We start from the raw sequence: 20955 nt of genomic DNA, 5'->3' as shown, positions 1-20955 counted from the left end.
ATTTTGGATTATGCTGGCTACTTGGAAGAGAGAGCAGTGTCTGAAAAGACCAGAGGGAGAATGAAAGGCTTAATGTGTGAGGAGCGTTTAATGTTTCTGGGCCTGTAGTCGATGGAGTTTAGAATGCTGAGGGGAGATCTCACGAAAACCTACCTGATACTGAAAGGCCTGGATGGAGTGGGCTTGGAGTAGATGTTTCTAATTGTAAGGGAGTTGAGGATCGGAGGGCTCAGCCTCAGAATAAAGGGACATCCTTTAGGACTGCGATGAGGAGGATTATCATCAGCCATTGGGAGGTGGGCCTCTGAAATTCATTACTGAAGGGTCTACTGAATGGTCTGAAGCCATTGGCAGAGTTTAGTAATGGGGTTGAGGGTTACAGGGCAAAGGCAGGAGAAGCTGAATGGGTTGTGAGTTTATTGTCATACTCGCCAGTTTATGTATGGACAGGTGCAGTGAAAAACTCATTTGCAGCAGTATCACAGGCACACGCTATACCATCGGAGATGCGACATTCGCAACAAAAGCCTAACCATGTGAACTGTACACAATTATGCAAAAAAAAACCTCACAAACAGAACCAAAAATAAGTCCAGTGTCGTGTAAAGTCATTGTGTTTCTATGCTGAGGCAGTGTGGGGAGGGTGCTCCTCATTCACATAATTGTAAGAAGATGTACCTATAAAAGCATTTGCCTGTGACATCTGGTGGGTGCAGAAAATCAGCCAGAGCTGTCTCGTAGGGTAATACCTTGGCCAGTCTCCTTATTTTCACTGATAGACAGAGTCAGGTTGTTACTGTGAGTGGGATCTTGCTTTTTGCACATTGGCTGCTGGGCACCTGGTTTGAAAAGGATGCTGCACCTTGTGGTGACTTCACTTGCATTTTGCCTTCTGGATTGAAAACTTCATAGACGTGAAAGACCGCCTGTCGCTTAAAAGCCAGGAGTGAGGCAGGTATTTTTATTTACATAATAAACTGTGGAGTGAGTTTTTTAAACCTGTGTTAAACCAGTGCCCACTGTCAGTGGTGATCTGATAGTCCATCCAAAATGCTGCTTCCTGTCAAAAGCAGAGAAGAATTGTCAGATCTCCCTGTCCATAGCACGTAACGGTGAGTATTGAAACCCGACAACCACAGACTCACCAAAACGCACAAAATGCTGGAGGAACTCAGCGTGCAGGCAGCATCTGTGGAAAAGAGTAAATGGTCAATGTGTTGGGCTGAGACCCTTCATCAGGACTGGAGGAAAAAAGATGAGTCAGAGTTAGAAGGTGGGTGGGTGGAAGGGAGAGAGGGAGAAACACGAGGTGACGGGGGGAGGGGGTGAAGTAAAGAACTGGGAGGTGGATTGGTGAAAGAGATACAGGGCTGGAGAAGGGTAATCTAATAGGAGAGGACAGAAGGCCGTGGAAGCAGGGAAAGGGGAAGGAGTGGCAGATAAGGAGATAGTGTGACACACTGTAAGGACCCTTGAACTTACTGACCAAATTAGTAACATCATAAATGGCCTCTACATTCCTGCCTACCTCAGTGACCTTTCAGCCCCTTGTTTTTAATAATCTGTGTTTTGAGAATAACCAAAGACCCTACTTCCATTGTCCTACAAGGATGAGTTCCATAGACATAATCCACAATCCACAATCCCCAATCCGCTAGATCCTGCTCGTTCTTCTAGAAACCAAACATACATCAGCTTAGTGTATGAGTTCCCAAGCTCCTGGGTCAGAAACACAGTGCGCTACTGCCCCTTTTTATTCTCCATTTGGCAACTCTGGAGATCACAGCCCCCTTCCCACTTTGGCGCTAACGAGGTTCAGCACGTCACAGACACCCGGACAAACTTCAGCGGATGGAAGTATCTTGACTGGTTGCATCATAGTCTGGTAAGGTAATTCGAAAGTGCAGGAACCCAAGAAACTGCAGAGATTCATGGACCTGGCTTATTTAATATGTCACTGGTATGTCCCTCCCCATTGGTCAGTATCTAGGTGAGGCTCTTCTGCAGGAAGGCAACATCAATCATTAATGATCCCCACTACCCGGGCAATGGCATCTTCTTGCAGCTAATATTGGACAGGAGGTTGAATCCCATGCCCCCGAGTTCAAGGGCAGCTACTTCCCCTCAACCATTCAAGTCTTGAACCAACCTGCTGCTAAGGGGGAAGCTGAATCTTACAAGTCTGAGTTTAACAAAACTTCGATCATCAAAAGAAGCTGTTGATGCTGGAAATGTTAAATAAAACAGAAAATATTGGAAACACTCAGCAGGTCAGGCTGCAGAAGAGAAGAATGACAGAATTAATGCTTCAGGTGGAAGAGCCCCCGTCAGAACTGAGTTCCCTCCCTGCCTCCCTCTCTCTGCAGCTTGAGAAGCATCCCGAAACATCAACTATACTCTTGCCCATAGATGCTGCCTAGCCTGCTGAGTTCCTTCAGCATTTTGCGTGTGTGTTGCTTGAGTCTCCTTCCCAGTTCTGAAGAAGGGTTTTCAACCTGACACATTGGAGTTTCTCTTGCTACGTGTGGCCCGAGTGCTGAGTGTTCCCAGCATTTGTCTTTTGGTCGGCCACTGTCTGGAATCTGTCAAGGGACATGGATGAATAAAGATGACATGTTCTTAAGGCTGGACAAAGAGGTAATGAGGGGAACCCCCCCCGGCTGAGCAATTGGCAGTTGGAAGCCACTGTCTCTGGAGAAGTGGTCCATCTTTTGGCGCGGCTTGAGATCTCTTCATGTAGCGAGTTGTGATTCTGCGTGAAGCTCTGGATGAGCTGCTGCTGTCTGTATTCACAACTTGCCAGTAGATTTGGATACTAAGAGCTGAAGGGGAAATAGGGAAAGGATGGGACAATGCAGCTTAGCAGAACAATTTTGGGAGCCAGAGTTCTGGATCATCAGTGCAGAGAAAAGGATTCAAATTCCACATGGGGAATTTAAGTAATGAAGTAAACCTGGGACTTTTGTCTGAAAGCCAATCTCAGTAACAGCCAAAAACCCATCTGGTTGTCTCAGGTCCTTCGGGGAAGTTAATCCATAACCATTCAGCCTCAGATGTGACCTCAGTCCTGCCATTTCAGGTTTAATTAGGGTATGAACAACAGGACATAGTCATAAGATACAGTAAAATGCTGCTCCCTCAGAGGGTGGTGAGTCTCCGTAATTCTCTACTCCACAGGCTTAATCATTAGAAATGCTTAAAGCAGAGCTAAATACATTTTCAAAAGAATTTGGCCTCAGTTGTCATTCAACCATACATGAATACCCATAAATACACCCAAAAGAAACAATGTTCCTCAGGGGCTAAGGTGCAAAACACAGTACCAAAGGTCACACACAGAACAAGGCACGTATAGCACATATAATTATGATAGCAGTAAATAAACACACAAAATAATAATCTAGCCCATGTCTGAGTGTCATGCCCTGTAGATTGCTGGTGCATGGGATTTTGTCCTGGAGCATGTTTATGTCCCTTGCATACTCCGTCTCGACTCGCAATATCGACCATGCCTCTGTCTCCACAGATGCTGCCTAACCTGCTGAGTTTCTCCAGCAACTTGTTTTGCTCCAGATTCCAGCAACTGCAGTCTCTTGTGTCTCTGGCACAGAAGTGTCAAGGTCAGGGGTTTTCATTGCACCTGTGGACTTGGGCATTGATACACGAGAGCTTTGCTTGCAGCATTCACTAGAGAAGTTTATTCATTAATCGTACTAAATTATACAAGAGCAAAGTATATGAAGTCAATTGTGCAAAGCGGTCATGGTGTTGCTGTACTGAGGCAGTGACTAGAGTTTTGCCAGTTTGTTCAGGTACCAAGTGATTGAAGGGTGGTCGCTGCTCTTTTGCCTGGTGGTGTGGGACTTTTGGTTTCTATATCTCCTGCAAGAAGATGGCATGACCCAAAGAGTATCGTAATTGGTTTATTATTGTTGCATGTACCAAGATGCAGTGAAGAGCTTGCCTTGCATACTGTTGCAAATTGTAACCCAATTTCCCTCCGGATCAATAAAGTATGTCTGTCTGTCTGTTCATACAGATCAAATTGTACGCAGTGCATTGAGGTTAGCAAGGCCAATGCAGAATAAAGTGTAAAAGCTACCAAGAAAGTGCAGCAAAGAAGGCGCAAGGTCATAATGAAGTAGATTTTGTTTTTTTTTGTAATTTATTTTTTATTGAAGTTTATCATCAAACAAACATTTCCATAAGATGTATTTCAGATACTGTACATATATATCATTAAATCATACATGTCACAAATCTCTAATAATATTTATTTGAGGTAAACACTTACAGAAAAGAGAGGAAAGAAAGAACAGGCAAAAGGAGAAAACTGTGTACAAGTAGGGAGTGATCTTTTTTACAACATATTCATTGATTTGTGAGAATAAAATCAGGCCTATGAGGCATTATGTAGTTAAACCATTTTTCCCAGTATGAATCAAATTGTTCCAACTTAAGATTAACAGATGCTGTTATCTTCTCTATTCTGTAAATGTCCATTGTAATTTCCATCCATACATTTAAAGTTGGGCTCTCCTGTGATAACCATTTCCTTGTAAGGGCCTTTTTACCAGCCACCAGCAGAATATTCATTAAATACTTATCTCTTTTCAACCATTCTTGAGGTATATACCCAAAATATATGGTCTTACCCTCTAAGGGTATTTCACATTTAAAGATGTCTTATAGGACATCATGTAGCCCACTGGAATAGCCTTTGATAACAGGGCATTCCCAGAAGATATGATTTCCACAACTTCTCTAGCAAACAGGGATGTTACTATCATAACGGGATTTCTGAAGCGTCCAACTTAGCATCATACTAGGGAACTATTTAATAGCCTTTTAATAGCAGAGCTGATACTGTACTTGGGTCAGGCTTTTGTGCCTTCTGCTTGATGCGAGGGGGAGAAGAGGGATCTTTGATTAGGCTGGTGGCTTGACTGAGGTGGCAGGAAGTATTGACAGAGTCCATGGAGGGGAGGCTGCTTTCCGCGACGTGCTGAGCTGCGTGCACGACTCTCTGAGGTACTGTATCTTGTGGTCACGTGCCGAGCAGTACCAAACCAAGCTCTTGTGCATCCAGATAGGATGGGTCGTATGGCACATCACTATAAATTGGTAAGGGTTGACGGTGACGTGTCCAAAGGTTTCAACTATTGTTCAAAGTAAAATTTGTTATCAGGGTACGTACATGTCACCGCATACAACCCTGAGATTCTCTTCTCTTTTTTTCTGGGGCCATACTTAGCAAATCTATAGATTGTAACTGTAAACAAACCCTGTAAGTGCAGATAATAAATAAATAGCAATAAATGACAAGCATGAAATAACAAGATAAAATGATTGAATGAGTGTCGTTATCCCCTTTTGTTCAAGAGCCTGATGGTTAATGGGTAGTAATTGTCCTTGAACCTGGTGGTGTGAGTCCTGAGGTTCCTGTACCTTCTACCTGATGGCAGCAGTGAGAAAAGAGCATGGCCCAGGTGGTGAGGATCTTTGATGTTGGATGCTACTTTTCTATGGCAACGTTTCATGTGGATGTGCTCAATGGTTGGGAGAGCTTTACCCTTGATGTACTGGGCTGAATCCACTACCTTTTATAAGATTTTCCACTCAAAGGCATTGGCGTTCCCATAGCAGGCCGTAATGCAATCAGTCAGCACGCTTTCCACCACACATCTACAGAAGTTTGCCATTGTTTTTGTTGACATGCCAAATCTCCGCAGACTCCTGAGGAAGTAAGGGTGCTGCTGTGCTTTCTTTGCCATTATATTTATATTATAGGTCTAGGACAGGTCCTCTGAGACAGTGACACCCAGGAATTTAAAGTTCCTGACCCTTGCCACCTCTGATCCGCCAATGATTACAGGTTCATGGACCTCTGGTGTTACTCTCCTGTGTCTCCTGTCAGTTCCTTGGTCTTACTGACATTGAGTGAGGGGTTGTCGTTATTACACCGTGGGAGACAAGGAGGTGCATGATGGTTCCTCCCTGTTCTAGTGATCAAAGTGACCACAGAAAGCATTTTTCTCATCTGGAATCGAAGCTCTGTTGTTCCCTATGTCGCCAGGTGTAACTTTGTAGGAGGTTATGGCATTCTAACCCTGCTACAATTGTCAAGCATTCCTTGTTGATTCCAGTCTAATCTGACATCTCCACTTAGTCCAAGAGGTGGCTTTCCAGCACTCATGCCTGCACCTCTTGTAGCATTCTTGATCTCCAGACTTGAATGCCTCTGATCTGGCTCTCAGCAGATTCCAGATTTCGTTGTTTGTCCAGGGCTTCTGATTGGGGAAAACCCCAATGGGGACGCACTCATCCACAGCTGTTTCAGTAAAGTCTGCATTGACCCTGGTGTAGTCATTCAGGTCCTCAGATGAGTTGTTGAACATGGTCCAGTCCACTGACTCAATGCAGTCCTGTAACCGTTCCTCCACCTCCCGTGACCACCTCTTAGTTGTCTTGATCACTGAGGCCTTGTTCTTGAAGCTCTTTCTATATGCAGGTAGCTGGAGTACAGCAGACGATCCAACTTGCCAAAATGGGTCTTGGGAAGAAACGGCAGGCATTCCTTATCGTAGTGTAGCAGCGGTCTGGTGTGTTGGGACCTGTGGTGCAACAGGTTAACTGTTGGTGATAATTCGGCAGGGTGTTCTTCAACGGGTCTGGTTAAAGTCACTGACTATAAATTGAAATGCGTCGGGGTGGGCTGTTTCCTGTTTACAGACAACATCGTGCAGTTTCGCGAGTGTTTGCTTCTAATCGGCCGCTGGTGGGATGTAAACTGTGGTCAGAATCACGGGTGAGAACTCCTGAGGCAAATAGAATGGTCTCCATTTGATCGATAGTTGCTCTAAGTCAGGGGAACAGGAAGTTGTTGTAACCCCAACGTCCGTGAACAAGAACTGACGAAAAAGCAGCCACCGCCACCTTTTTCCTTACCAGGCTTTTTGGTTCAATCCATTCTCAAAATCGTCAAACCTTCAGTCAAATCATTTCATCTGGGGTATCCGCACTTAACAAAGTTTCAGTGCAACAAACATTTGAGATCTGCCTCACCTGCCTCTGATACAGCAGCCTTGCCCCGAGATCATCAATCTGATTTTCTAGTGACTGCTGTCTTTAGTTTTGTTTTGCTGAAGAAAAGGAATAAAAATAAGTGGTTATTAAATTGGAGTCTGATGCTACAGGAATTTATTAAGGTACAAGATATTAAGATATTAAAGGAAGTGACAATGTAATTGCTAACTGTTTAGATGCTGAATTGAATGTATAACTGTATTACTCTTAGTGAAAAAAAACCTCTTTTGTGTTGTGTTAGATTCTGAAATTCTGTAAGACTCTGTAGTAGTTAATTTTTACCTGTGGTAAAAATCCTTAGAAGGATGGGGGTGTTACGAATGTGGAGCAACTCTGAGTGGCCGAAGGGTACAAAGTCGCCCCCTCCTTTTTGAGAATCGCAAGATCACTATTATTTCGGGTCTGAGACTCAGGAAATGAGAGAGATGCGCAGCATGTCAGGAATGGGAGAGACACAGGATAACAGCAAAGGCAATTGTTATAGACACTGCAGAATACACAAGGTTTGGAATGTCTCCTGACATAAGCGGAATGGAACCACTGATTACTGCTATTGTCTCTTGGAGAAGGAATTGTGTATTGAGTACTGTACTATTCATTGAAGCCCTCAGGGGACAACCAGAGTGGTCTGGTTGAGGGATTGCATCATCCCAACCTGATTGACATCCGAGACCCCGTGAGTGAGGATAAAAGACGGGTCTGGGGCACACCCCTTTAGATGCACCAGGAGAAACGCTAGAAATCCAGTGACAGCGTTTTATAGCGAAAGCCAGTGGGAGCTCGTGTGCGTCCTCCCTTGCCTGGGTGGCGGGCTCATCATGGAAGAACGGTTTAGCTAAAGGAGAGGTCACACTTGAATGGCCACGACAACGAGACACCGACAGATCAAAATCATAAAGGAAAGTCGGCAAGTTTTTCTCTTCCTCTCTCTCTCCCCAACAATTGCAACACAGCAACAAACAAACGACGGCGGCCTGTGTGAACTGCAGTGAACTTTATATTTCCATCGGACAATTCATTATACCCTAAACAACAATAGAGCTTATTTCTTATTGATTATTATTATACCCGCACTTTTAGGTTTAGTATTGACGACGTATATTATCTGTATATTTGCATTGATATTATTTTTGTGTACTTTTACTAATAAATACTGTTAAAAATGGTATCATCAGACTCCAACAGACATCTCTGTCTTTGCTGGTAAGTAACCCTGCTACAGGGTTCGTATATTCACCAACAAGATAGTAGGTGGGGGAGGCCTCATCCCTCTCTCCACTTCAGGCCCATACCTCTCTCTGCTTCAGCCTAGTTTGAATTCTGCCTCTCCTGCCACATTTTCGGCCATGGCCTTGACCCTGAAAGGCGCCGTGCTAAACTGCTCTGTATTTAACCACCGAATGTGAGATCTGAAGATCACTGGTGTAACTTCGTAGTCTGTTGTTAAGAATAAATTTGCATGCTGCAGATTGCAGGGAAAGGAGTATATTTAAGAGGAAATCTGGTACAATTTCCCGTAGCCCGCAGAGAGTCACCGACCTACGCTGACGCCATCTTGCATGTATTTTATTATATGTTGAGGTGTATCAATGGAACTGAAACCTGCACCGGGTCAGACGTGATCACACTGAATGGCAGGCAGGCTTGGTGGGGTCAGACAGATCACTCCTGCTCCCATTTTTGTGTGTTCTTGTGACAGTAACCGCTGGTATTGTCAGTCATGCCTAAACCTGTGAAGGTGCAAGTATAAAAACATATCAACCATTGCTTGAGTGGATGGCTGGAGAAATTGTTCTCATATCAGCCTTGGTTTTAATGGCACATACTCTAGAGCAGGAGTTCCCAACCTGGGGTCCACATACCCTTGCTGAATGGTATTGGTCTGTGGCATATAAAAGTTTGGGAAGCCCCTGCTCGAGGGGCTGAGTGTACATTCCCGATGTAGGGTCGGTTACAAAGTATGGCAAATGTTCATCTTGGTCTAACCTCACTTTGATTGACTTCCCAGGGGTCTGCAATAAATATTGAGCTTTGCAAGACAACCGGAGGACAAATCAGCAGCTTTCTTTTTAAAGAAGCAAGTATTTCAAGTCCACAATCAGTAAGGTCTCTGTATGATCATTAAAGATCCTCACTTGTGTAGTGTAGGCCTCCGTTGATCTCAATAGACCATGGATTTGCACCTTGGAAATTTCCCAGGTTTTTTTTTGTGGAAGACTGGCAAGTCTCCCCTCTCCACGCCACCGATGTTGTCCAAGGGAAGGGCATTAGGACCCATACAGCTTGGCACTGGTGTCGTCGCAGAGCAATGTGTGGTTAAGTGCCTTGCTCAAGGACGCAACACGCTGCCTCGGCCTAGGCTCGAACTAGCGACCTTCAGATCACTAGACGAACGCCTTAACTGCTTGGCCACGAGCCGACATCTTCATTTGTATGGTATTGTGTCACAAGCCTATCCTTTCATTAATCGAAGCCGTAGAACTCGTTCAGATTGTTAATCAAATGTTTCAATCAAGAAAGCTCACGCTGCGTTCTTTTATTTTTCAGTTCGGCTCCATGACAGCATATCAGAAGAAGGATACCACTATCTTGTGTTTGACTTGTGAGTACTAATTGGGTAAAGACTCCTGTAAATTCCCAGTCCCTGTCTTGGATTTGTGTCCTGAGTGGCAGTTGGGGAGCCAAGGGGGAGGAGGAGGGTGAATAGTGGGAGGCTGGGATGCAGAGAAAGTGGGAAAATAGGTTGGGAATGAGATGGGTGGTGGGAGGCTGGGATGCGGAGAGAGAAGCTGGGACAGGAACAGCCTGTGGAAATGGGCGACTATTGTCTGCTCATGATGGGTTGGAAGATGAATCACAATATTGCACTGTGCTTCTAAACACGGTGACGCTTGGCTTTTATAACTGTGCATAATAGGTGTATCTGGGTCTGCTGAAGAATTTAATTTCAGCTTTGAAAGCTTGAAAGAAAAAGCTGTCAAATGCGATCTCCTGCCCTGGATGCTTAAGATGCTGAAACACAGTCATCATGGAGGCGTCGAAGGCTTTGTTTCAATGACCTGTCGACACCTCAGTTCAGACTTGAAATGCTTCACAATTTGGAAATCGATTTGCAGAAAACGGGAAATGAGAAAATTTAAATTAGATCACAGAATCTGTTGGTGGGCAGGATTACCCAGCGATGAGGGGGAGGAAGTACTAAGAATCTTAGACTGAATTTGCATATTCGTGTGGAAGTATGGGACCATATGTTAATGCTGTTCATCTGCTGGCATAACAGTGCCTACATCCTGTGAATTCAGACCTATTTTTGCACAAGCAGATTTGGACTTAAACAGCACCATGAATTAAAGAATTTTAATCACAGCAATGATGAGACTGTGCACTGCACCACGTAGATCTCATGTTAACAGTTACAGCCGGAGGAAACTCTTCCAAGGTGTGCTGGAAAGTTTTGAGCTTTGCCTCATCCCCTGGCAGTCAGCAGCACACCGCAGACTTCGTGTAAAATGCCGTAGATGTCCATCTCTGCTTTGGAGCTTGATGTGTCGGGGGAGAGAGTGTATGAGGCCGTCTCGCTGGAACTGAAGTAAATGAAAATGATTGATGTTGATCTTGGCAAATCAGCTGCATGACGGGCTGAGTGGCCTCACGATCTCAGATTACTGGCCCGCTTGGTGCTTTGGGGTCTGTCCGTTTGATGGGAGTGCTTGAAGGTGCCCCTGTTAGGATTGGATTATTTCCAGATCAGATTAAGCACGAGTTAAATTGTAGTTCATTTTTTTCCTGTTGTTGTAGGCTTGGACTCTTCCTCTGGGAATCCCACAAACACTTTCTGAGACTGGGTGTAGTCATTTCCCACTCAGGTAGTAATGGTCTTATTCAGAGATACAGCACAGAGCAGGCCCCTCCAGCCCAGCCTAGCAACCCTTCTATTACCACTAGCCGAATCACGTTTGCAACGGCCGATTAGCCTCCCAGCCGGTACGTCTGTGGGAGAAAACCAGAGCACCTGGAGGATGACGGGGAGAGCGTACAAACTTATTACAGAGGACGCCGGGATTGAACTACAAGCTCCCGACACCCTGAGTTGTAATAGTGTCGTTCTAGCCACTACTCTACGCAGCCTGGATGGCTCCTTGATGCCTTTCTTTAATTTTCCTTCTCTATAATCATATGTTTGTAGAGTTGCTGTCTCTGTTGAGACCTTTACATAATCTGGGCCTTGGCCCAGTCTGCTGTGAAGGACGTTTCAGCCTTGGGCTTGCGTCTGCTGTGACACACATTGATGGTGGCAGCTGCAAAGCAGATTTCCCGGGGGAGAAGATGTTATTTTAGTATTGTTCGCTGTGACACAACTGCAGTGATGTAAATGCTGACTGTGGGCTTGTCTCAGCTAGGGATATGCAGAGGGAGCCTGCATACATCCGTGAATAGTAGCAGACTGCTGCTCCTTTGCTCCTTCCTCCAAAAGAGTTACTTTCTGGTGGCCCAACATTTTAATTACGATTTCTATTCCGACCCATTGGTCTGTAGCATCCTCTTGTGCCACCCTTGGGAGAGGGGCAACACCTGGGTAGCCTCCAACCTGATGGCATCAACATCAGTTTCTTCCAGTGGAAAAAAAATTCCCCTCCCCTTTCCCTCTTCTTCAGTTTCCCCACTCTGGCCTCTTACCTCATCTCTCCTGCCTGTCTCTTCCCTCTGGTGCCCCTTCTCCTTCCCTTTCTTCTATGGTTCACTCTCCTTTCCGATCAAATTCCTTCTTCTCCAGTCCTTCATCTTTCCCACCCACCTGGCTTTACCCACCAGCTATTCTCCTTCCCCTCTTGCACCTGTTCACTCTGGCATCTTCCCCTTTCCTCTCCTGTCCTGAAGCAGGGTCTCGGCCCAAAACGTCAACTGTTTGATCATTTCCACAGATGCTGCTTGACCTGCTGAGTTGTCCTTCTGGGGGGGAGGGTGTGTGTGTGTGTGTGTGTGTGTGTCTCTCTTTCGAGTGAACTTTTCCACCAGCCCTTTCACTGCATCTGCCCCATGTTGTGTGGGGTTTCTGATGGTTTGCAGTTGGCTGATCTTAACAATAAGCTAGCACTGGAAGGTGGTGTAGCTGTTACCTCCCAGCTCCACTGACCCAGGCTTATTCTGTGTGAAGTTTGCACCTTCTCCCTGTGACTGCTTGGGTTTCTTCTGGGCACTCCTGTTCCCTCCCACGTCCCAAAGTATGTGTGTTGACTGCTGTAATATTGCCCCTAGTGAGAAGGTGAGGAGTAAATTCAGAATCAGTTTTAATATCACTAGCATACGTTATGAAACATGTTGTTTTGCAGCACCAGTACAGTGTAATACATAGTAAAATTATTAATTACAGTAAGAAATAAGTATATTAAAAATGAAATAAGTAGTGCTAAAAGAGAGCAAAAAAATAGGTAGTGTACATGGGTTCATTGTCCATTTAGAACTGTGATGGATATTTTTGGAAGCATTTGCTTGGAATATGATGGGAAACGCAATTGCTGTGTGGGCTAGCATAAATTTGATGGGCTGAAATGGCTATATCCTAAGGAAACTTGGTGGAATGCCAAGGACTGTAATTGTTTGCAATTAGCTGGAGCACGGGTTTTAGATCTGCATGCAAGCTGTGAGCTACCTGTGAGGCTGGCCCTCCCTCTTCGTTGGACTCTTTTGTCAGAGAATTTCAAAGTCTTGAGCGAATTAATGTGGCATGTTCAAAATATCACATCTCCTGTTCAGACCTCAGCTAAAAATCTTTTCCTTGAAGCAAGATGAGCTTAAAAGCAGTGCGATTGACAGACGGGGAGGAGTTTGAGGGTTAGAAGGAGTTAAAGTTAAGTGGCATCTCTTTGGCCTTGGAAGGTACAGGGCAAGATGTTCCATGAGTAAGGGTGGGGGGACTCGGCGGAAACGGCTGGAGCCTGTACGGAGAAAGCTGGAAACTTCTACGTGGAGCTGTGCACGAGGCATTCGCAAATTTGCATTTGAAATGAAGTCATTCCATCTGGCGAGTGCAGAGAGTGTGACAGCGGTTCTGGTCCCTGAGTATGTGCCATGGTCTGCCTTTAGTATCTCTGATTTATTCAGTATTGCTGATGAAGGGCACGGTTTGGGGAATGGCTGACAGGAGCCTGCAGGCTCTGATGAGTCTTCACTGCAATATGGTATGAGTTTATTAGGACTTGGGAAGTAGGAGCAGGAGAAGCTAGGTGCCCCATGGAGCCTGCTCCGCCATTCAGAAAGATCCTGGATGATCTGGTGGTGGGCTCAGCTCCACTCACAGCCTTTTCCTCATTACAGTGAATTCCCCTCACGTGCAGCTTTCCTTGACTTTTATAATGTCACAGTGGGAGACAGAGCAAACATCCCAGAGAGTACAGAAAGTTTCAAAAAGGACGGAAGAGCCTGTGCTAACTTCAGCGATGAAGGAAGAAATTGTGGAAAATAACCAGTGGTGGTGAAGGCAGACGGGTCACTAAAAGCCAGGGTCAAAAGGTGCTGCAGCGATAGTAGAGTGACCAGTTGAGTTCATCCAAAACTTGCCCATTTGCATAGCGGCTGGAAAATCTTGAATATGACTCCTTTGTTCAAGATAAAAAGTTGGGAAGCAAGAGGACAGTTAGCTTTATCTTTTGTTGGGAAGATGTTGCAGTCAATAATCATGGAAGAAGTAGTCATTTAGTAAAAAGCAAGCTGAGCACAATGAAGGCTGAACGTTGTTTTTGTGAAAGGGATATAACATTTGAAGTGTTCCAGAATTCTTTGAGGATCCGACAAGTTAATCCGCCGTTCAAGGTCAAACCTGAGTTTGTTGTCGTGCACAGGCGCAACAAAAAGTTCACTTGCAGTGGCAACGCAGGCCCATCACGGTGGAGACGCAACACTCGCACGCAGAACGTGAACTAAACATAGACTGTACAAAATGGTACAAGGAGCGACACAATTAGAACCCAAAAAAAACCCAGCCCACTGTCATGCAAAGTGGTCATCGTGTTGCCATTTTGAGGTGGCGACGAGGGTTGTGCCGGCCGGTTTGAGAATTGCACGATTGAAGGAAAGTGGCTGCTTTTGAACCTGGGTGGTGTGGGATTACCATGTGGACTAAGGTACATGCTTTTACTTTGCATGTCATCCAGAAAGATCATTCCATACGTAATAACGCAAGTTACTTACCTCAAGGAGTAAGGCTGGGCAACACCTCCACCTACTGACCTGCCCCTCCACACCCCCTACCACCACTACTTTATCATTTCCTGTCAGTCACCTGTGCCTAGCATCACTTTATGGACGTACAATCAATCTATATATTATCTATATATGTAAGCTGTCTTATATATTTATCGAGTGCTTTTATGATTGTGTTCTTTATCTTATTGTGTGTTTTTTTGTGCAGCATCAGATCCAGAGTAACAAATATTTTGTTCTCCTTTACCCTTCGGTGCTGGAAATGACATTAAACAATTTTGAATTCTGAATTCTGATCGAGGTAGTAAAAGGAGATTGATGCAGAATATTATGTTGCAACGAGAGAGGATGTGCAGAACAGGCAGACAGGTATAGTGCAAGGGAATGATGGGGTAGGTTCGGAGATCGAGTTCAGTCCATTTGGCTCAGCCATTCCACTTCTGTACTACTCTGTTGGCTTTCAGCAATGCCATTCTGATAGTGTCTGTCCGTAGCTTGGGGTGAGCTCCCTTGCGTCGGAGGAGGGACTTCTCACTGCCCACTGTGTCACAGAGCAGATGTGTGCATCTCACTGGAGCCTGATCTTCCACCTACAGAGCACGCCAGTGAGTCCTGTATGGAGATGGTAGGTTCTGTGAAGGGAGGAGAGGTTGAAGGTGAAGTGGCAGGGAATCCGGTTGTTATCCACTTTGCACCTGTTGTGGGTGAGGGCTTTACACGGATTCTTCGAAATCCCTTCAGATCCTTGAAAACCTTGGAGGAGTTTCTTTACTGTTGATGAAATTTGATCTGTTGGAGGCACATGTAAGAGTATTTGTCGTGGGACATCCAGTAAGACACACAGCCAGGCATGCTGGTGTGCAAACCTGCAGCAATGCGCACGTGTAAGTATACTCGGGCACAAGTGCGCTCACTCTTGTGTAAGTGTTCTTGCACATGGACTCATCAGTGGCTCCGCACAGGACGTGTGTCTGTGCTGACCATAACTAGAGGTCATGGGTTAAGGGTGAAAGGTGAAATGTTTAAAGGGGAACATGATGGGGGAAACTTCTTCACTCAGAGGGTGATGAGAGTGTGGAACGAGCTGCCAACGCAAGTGTTGGATGCAGATTTGATTTAAAAGTTTAGGAGGATTTGTTTAAGCGCGTGGATGAGAGGGGTATGGTCCAGGGGCAGGTCAGTGGTACCAGGCAGATTAATAGGTCTGCACGGACTAGATGGGCCAAGTGGCCTGATTCTGTGTTGTATTGCTGTATGATCCTGATTTCCCCGAGAGCGGGGTCTTGCTACTCCGGCACTGACCTCGGAATTCTGTCCCTCTTCCCAGAAACTCCGCACAGGCTGAGTTTTCCTGGCGTGAGTGTTCCCGAGCGACTGTCCCTCGCCCAGGAGCTTCCTCAGCAGCCCTTCCATAGGGAGCTGGTTAGATGAGCGCTGAGGAGCGGAGCCAGCTGGACCGTGTCCAGAGGGTAGTTTGTGCACTGAGTAGCGCTGAGGCACAGCTTGAACAGCCGAGAGCTGCAAATGCACTGAGATAAGGCTGTGCAAATGACTGTCTCCAGCCTTTCAGTCACTCCCTCACCCTGTGGTGACTTACAGAACAGTGCAATTCAGAAATGTGGAACCTAGTACTGAGCAACTGCTTCCTATTACCCTCACCTGGAGTCAGGATCGATGGGCTGAATGGCTGAATCCTGCTCCTATGTCTAATGGTCTTATTAAATCCAACTGGGCACAAGGCCCAGGCATAAATCATTCAGCCCAGCAGATTCATACTAGTATTTACTCCCCTTCCACCGTTATAACCTCCCAGTCCTCTTTTCCCTCATGATTATCCAGCTCTCCTCTGCTCTTATAAGAATGAGTTCCATTTTCTCCCCTCCCTGTTAGAAAGCCTTCCTCAATTTTATGTTCCACTGCTCTCTTTCTGGTCCGAGTTTCTTTGCACGTTGATCGTGTCAGCAATTTGCGGGTTAGGGATTGCCTATTTAAAAAAGAAGTGAGGCAACTTGACTTTTTCTTTCAGAAGGGCTGTGTGTTTTTGGAGCTCCCCTCCTCAAGAGACAGTGGGAGTGGTCTTCCAATTTTTTTAAGGCCAGTCAAGGGGATGAAAGGTTACTGTGGTGATTGGAAGATGAGGTCACAATCTCAGTCTTTTTGAATGTTGCAACAGGCTTGACATACTGGGTGACCTAGTTCTCCCAGTTTCCATGTAACATACCATCCACGTGCACGTGCTTTTAACACTTGGGACCGATTTTTGTCGGGAAAGGAGACAAGGAATCCTTCGGCCACAGCATTTGAAGCAACCGTTCACCCCAATGCCTCTGTTTTACAGACCTCTTAGTCCCAATACCTCCCATCCTTCCCCATAGTTTCCCAAGAATTCCCCCTTCAAGTCTTTATCCAGTTCCTCTCTCAGGGTTGCTGTTGTCTCTCCTACGCTTGGGCAAGTTGGAAGCAAGGTTAATCTAACTGTGTGAAGTGTTCACAGCAAGGAACTCGACATTACCAACGTCACGGAGCTGTCGTACTGATGTAGTGATCCAGATGCAAGGTCTCAACCCGAAATGCCACCCATTCCCTTTCCCTCCACAGTTGCTATTGATATTAATATTGGTCTATTATTGTCACATTTACTGAGATACAGAGAAAAACTTGTCTTGCACACTGTTCATACAGATCAAATTGTTACACAGTGCACTGAGGTAGAACAAGATAAAGTGTGGTGGAGGTAAATGATATATCACGTTTACCAGGTAAGGGATTTACCGCGTTTACCAGGTAAGGGATTTACCGCGTTTACCAGGTAAGCGATTTACCGCGTTTACCAGGTAAGGGATTTACCGCGTTTACCAGGTAAGGGATTTACCGCGTTTACCAGGTAAGCGATTTACCGCGTTTACCAGGTAAGGGATTTACCGCGTTTACCAGGTAAGGGATTTACCGCGTTTACCAGGTAAGCTATATAAAGTGCGGTGCAAGTAAACAATGTCATTATTGCGCAAGAGGTCTGTTCAAGAGTCTGCTGACTGGGGTATTAGCTGTCCTGGAGCCTCGAGGCATGTGCTTTCAGGATTTTGTATCTTACCCCGGATGGGAGAGGGAGTATGTCTTTGGTGGGTGGGGGATCTTTGATCATGCTGGGCTGCTTTACTGAGGCAGGGAGGGGAGGGTGTCTGGTCCCTGTGGCGTGCTGAGCTGTGTTCACAATATTCGGCAATTTCATGTGGGCACTTGCAGAGCTTTTGCCAGACTGAGCATCCAGACAGAATGCTTCCTGCGGTGCCTCGATAAAAATTGGTAAGGGTTGGCGGGGACACGCGGAAGTAAAGGCACCAGTGAGCTTTCTTGACATTGCGTCGACGTGGTTGGAGCAGAGCAGGCGATTGGTGATATTCAATCCTGTGAACTTAAAGCTCCCAAAAGCCTCTTGCTATTCGACCTGCTAAGTTCCTGCAGCAGACTGTTGTTTAAGAAAACCAGGTGTTGTGGATATTAGGTGGCATCAGTATAAGGTGTAGACAGGATTATGCATATTCAAATCAGTTTGTTTGTAACTGAGAAGTGGCCGAGGACAGAAAACAGTGCTGAGGTTGTTTGTAGATGTTAGTGGGAGGGGTGTAGCCTCTGGTATAAAAGGACAGGTGCATGTAAATTGGGTAATGTAATCACGTGGGACTTCGATCTACCAGTGGACTGGGTGTAATCAAGTTAGCAGTAACATGGAAGGTAAAGAAGATAAGCGTAGTGAGGAATGGCCCTGGCAGGAAAGGGTTAATTGCCTTGTTGCGAAGGAGATGGTGGGGAATTGTGTGACCATCATTTATTGAATCTTAACACTAAATTTGAAAGTAATTGAAGTCCACATGACTCTAAAGCAAGGAAGCAATGAAGGATGCTGACTGGGGCAGACGATGGGTCTGATGGTGGACAGGTGGAGGCTAGCATTGACAGAATGCTTGATCTATACCAAATATATATTCCTTTAAGGCGGGAAGGAAAAGTGGTCCGACAATGGATTACAGGAAGAATTAGTATAAGGAAAAGGCTTTATAATGTTTTCAGAGAAACAGAATTGAGAATTGAGGAAGTTTTAATATGTTAGAAACAAAAGGAAAAGAGCAGGGAGGACAGTCAAAGAGGCGGGTGAATTAGTAACAGAGAATAAGGAAGTGGTAGAGAATGATTGATATCTGGAAGGCATTCCCAGAAGAGGGGATGAAATGAGATAGTATTTCTAAGAGGCACTTAAACAAGCACTTTATGGGATTAGTGTAGGAGGACAAAGCAGATCAGCATAGACTTGATGCACTGAGAAGCTTGTTCCTGTGCCTCTCTGACTCCTAGAATGGTGCTGGATCAAGGCTCCAGTGCAAGTGAGAAAGTGAAAGGCATAGTGTGAGTAAAGGAGTTCTACTAAAGAAATTAATGAGTGAAGGTATAAATCCCAAGGCTCACATGATCTACATATCAGAATTTTGAAAGAGGTGGCTGCAAGGGTAGTGGATGCCGTTAGACCATAAGATATGGGAGCAGAATTGTGTTGGCACGTGGCTAAGGTGTTGGTCTAGTGATCTGAAGGTCACTGGTTCAAGCCTCAGCTGAGGCAGCGTGTTGTGTCCTTGAGCAAGGCACTTAACAACACATTGATCTGCGATGACTCCGGTACCAAGCTGTATGGGTCCTAATGCCCTTCCCTTGGACAACATTGGTGGCGTGGAGAGGGGAGACTTGCAGCATGGGCAACTGCCAGTCTTGCATACAACCTTGCCCAGGCCTCAGTCGACATCGAAATCGATGGACAGCTGAAAAACGAGGAGCAGAATTGGCCCGTTTGGCCCGTCGAGGCTGCTCCGCCATCATCTGTTGGTTAATGTTTTTCAAATTTCGATGGATTCAGGAATGCTTGCTGCAGGCTGGATGATAACAAGTGTGAACCTCACTACTTAAGAGAGGATGGAGAGAGAAAATTGAGAACTAATCAATCTGATTGCTTTGAATATGTACCCAGTAAAGGGGGGATTAGTGGGTGTGATGTATCGAGATTTTCAAAAGACTTTTATTGGAGGAGCTTGGTGAGTCAAGTTTGATTGTGGATTGAGAATTGGTTGAAAGGTAGAATCTAAAGAACAGGAATAACAAGATGCAGGAAACGATTGAGGTGAAGGAAGAAACGAGAAACTTGGTTGTCATTGGGATAGCGATGTTTGGGGAACTGACTGTAGTCTTCACAAAGGCAGAGAGTCCTGAGTGAAACAATTAATGTGACTTCCTTTTTCAAAAAAGGGACAAGACAGAGGAGAGGAACTATAGAACAGTTAGGTTAACATCCATTGGTGACAAGATGCCAAGGTCAATAATCAAAGGGGAATTAACTAATCCTTTAGGAAAGCTACAATGAAACATGGTCATTATAGTTCTAAGAAAGGTAAATCATAGTTGACCATTTAGTCTGGACTCTTTTGAGGATATCCTGGAGAGAGGAGGAAGAGGGGGACCTGTAAATGTAGAGTACTTAGATTTCCAAAAGGCGTTTGACAAGGCGCTACCTAAAAGGCTGGTGTAGAATTTAAAAGTCTGTCGCGTCGGAGGAAGAGCCGGAGGAAGTTAGGCGGGACTGAAAACTGGAGGACACATAGAAAACTAAAGAGTTTGAATAAATGGCTTTATTAGGCTGGAGGGATGTGACGAGCGAGTGTCCCAGGATCCGTTCTTGGCCCTCAGTTAATCACTACGTACATGAATAATCTGCAGGAGGGAATGAAGTCCAATTGAGCACATTGGAATCAGGTTTTATGTCACTGGCATAATTGTGAAATTTGTTGTTATGCAGCAGCACATTGCATTACATAATAAAAATGACAAATTAGAACAAGAAATATATTTTTAAAAATTAAATTGATTAAGTAGTGCCTAAAGAGAGCAAAAAAGAAAGAGAAATGTACTGTGGTAGTGTTCATGGGCTCATTGATCGTTCAGAAATCTGATGGTGGAGGGGGAAGAAGCTGTTTCTGAAATGTTGAGTGTGTGTTTTTAGGCTCCTGTGCCAACTTCTCGATGGTAGCAATGAGAAGAGGGCATGTCCTGGGTCCTCAGTGATGGATGCCGCCTTTCTGAGGCATCGCCTTTTGCAGATGCCCTCGATGCTGGGGAGGCTGGTGCCCACGATGGTGCTGGTGGAGATTACAGCTTTGTGTAGCTTTTCCCGATCCTGTGCAGTGAGTGGCCCAGCCATACCAGACAATGAGACGACCGGTCAAACTGCTCTCCACGGTACAACAACTGTAGAAATTTGCAGGTGCCTTTGGTGTCATACCAAGCCTCCTCAAACTCCTCATGAAGTAAGGGACACTCAACTAGGTGGGAGGGTGTGTTGTGATGAGGATATTGTGGGTGAAAACCTGGCAAATGGAGTTTACTGTGGGGAAGTGTGAGGTTGTGGTACGAGGGATCCATCTCAATGGAGACAGACTAAATGTTAGCATTCGTTTCAAGAGGACTAGAACATAAAAGCAAGGATGTAATGATGAGACTTCATAAAGCACTGGTGAGGCCTCACTATGACTATTGAGTGCAGTTTTAGGCCCCTTAGAAAGGATGTGCGGAAACTGGAGAGGGCTCAAAGGAAATTCACAAAAACAATTCCAGAGATTGAATGGCTTGTCA

The 20955-nt window shown here is 45.3% G+C and overlaps 1 protein-coding gene across 12 annotated transcripts in view; it reads left to right on the top strand.

The window, feature by feature from the left end:
- LOC132392501 (calcium/calmodulin-dependent protein kinase type II subunit beta) overlaps window positions 1-20955 on the top strand; it is a 316023-nt gene that overhangs the window by 151215 nt on the left and 143853 nt on the right. For all 12 annotated transcript variants that reach the window (XM_059966521.1, XM_059966502.1, XM_059966512.1 and 9 more), the window contains exon 4: window positions 9634-9688. In XM_059966521.1, the coding sequence (XP_059822504.1) occupies window positions 9634-9688 (55 nt within the window). The remainder of the gene's footprint in view (window positions 1-9633; window positions 9689-20955) is intronic.

This window comes from Hypanus sabinus, chromosome 1 (assembly GCF_030144855.1).
Source record: "Hypanus sabinus isolate sHypSab1 chromosome 1, sHypSab1.hap1, whole genome shotgun sequence".
Taxonomy (NCBI): Eukaryota; Metazoa; Chordata; class Chondrichthyes; order Myliobatiformes; family Dasyatidae; genus Hypanus; species Hypanus sabinus.
Note: the sequence above shows the minus strand (reverse complement) of the source record. Positions and strands in the feature narration are given on the sequence as shown.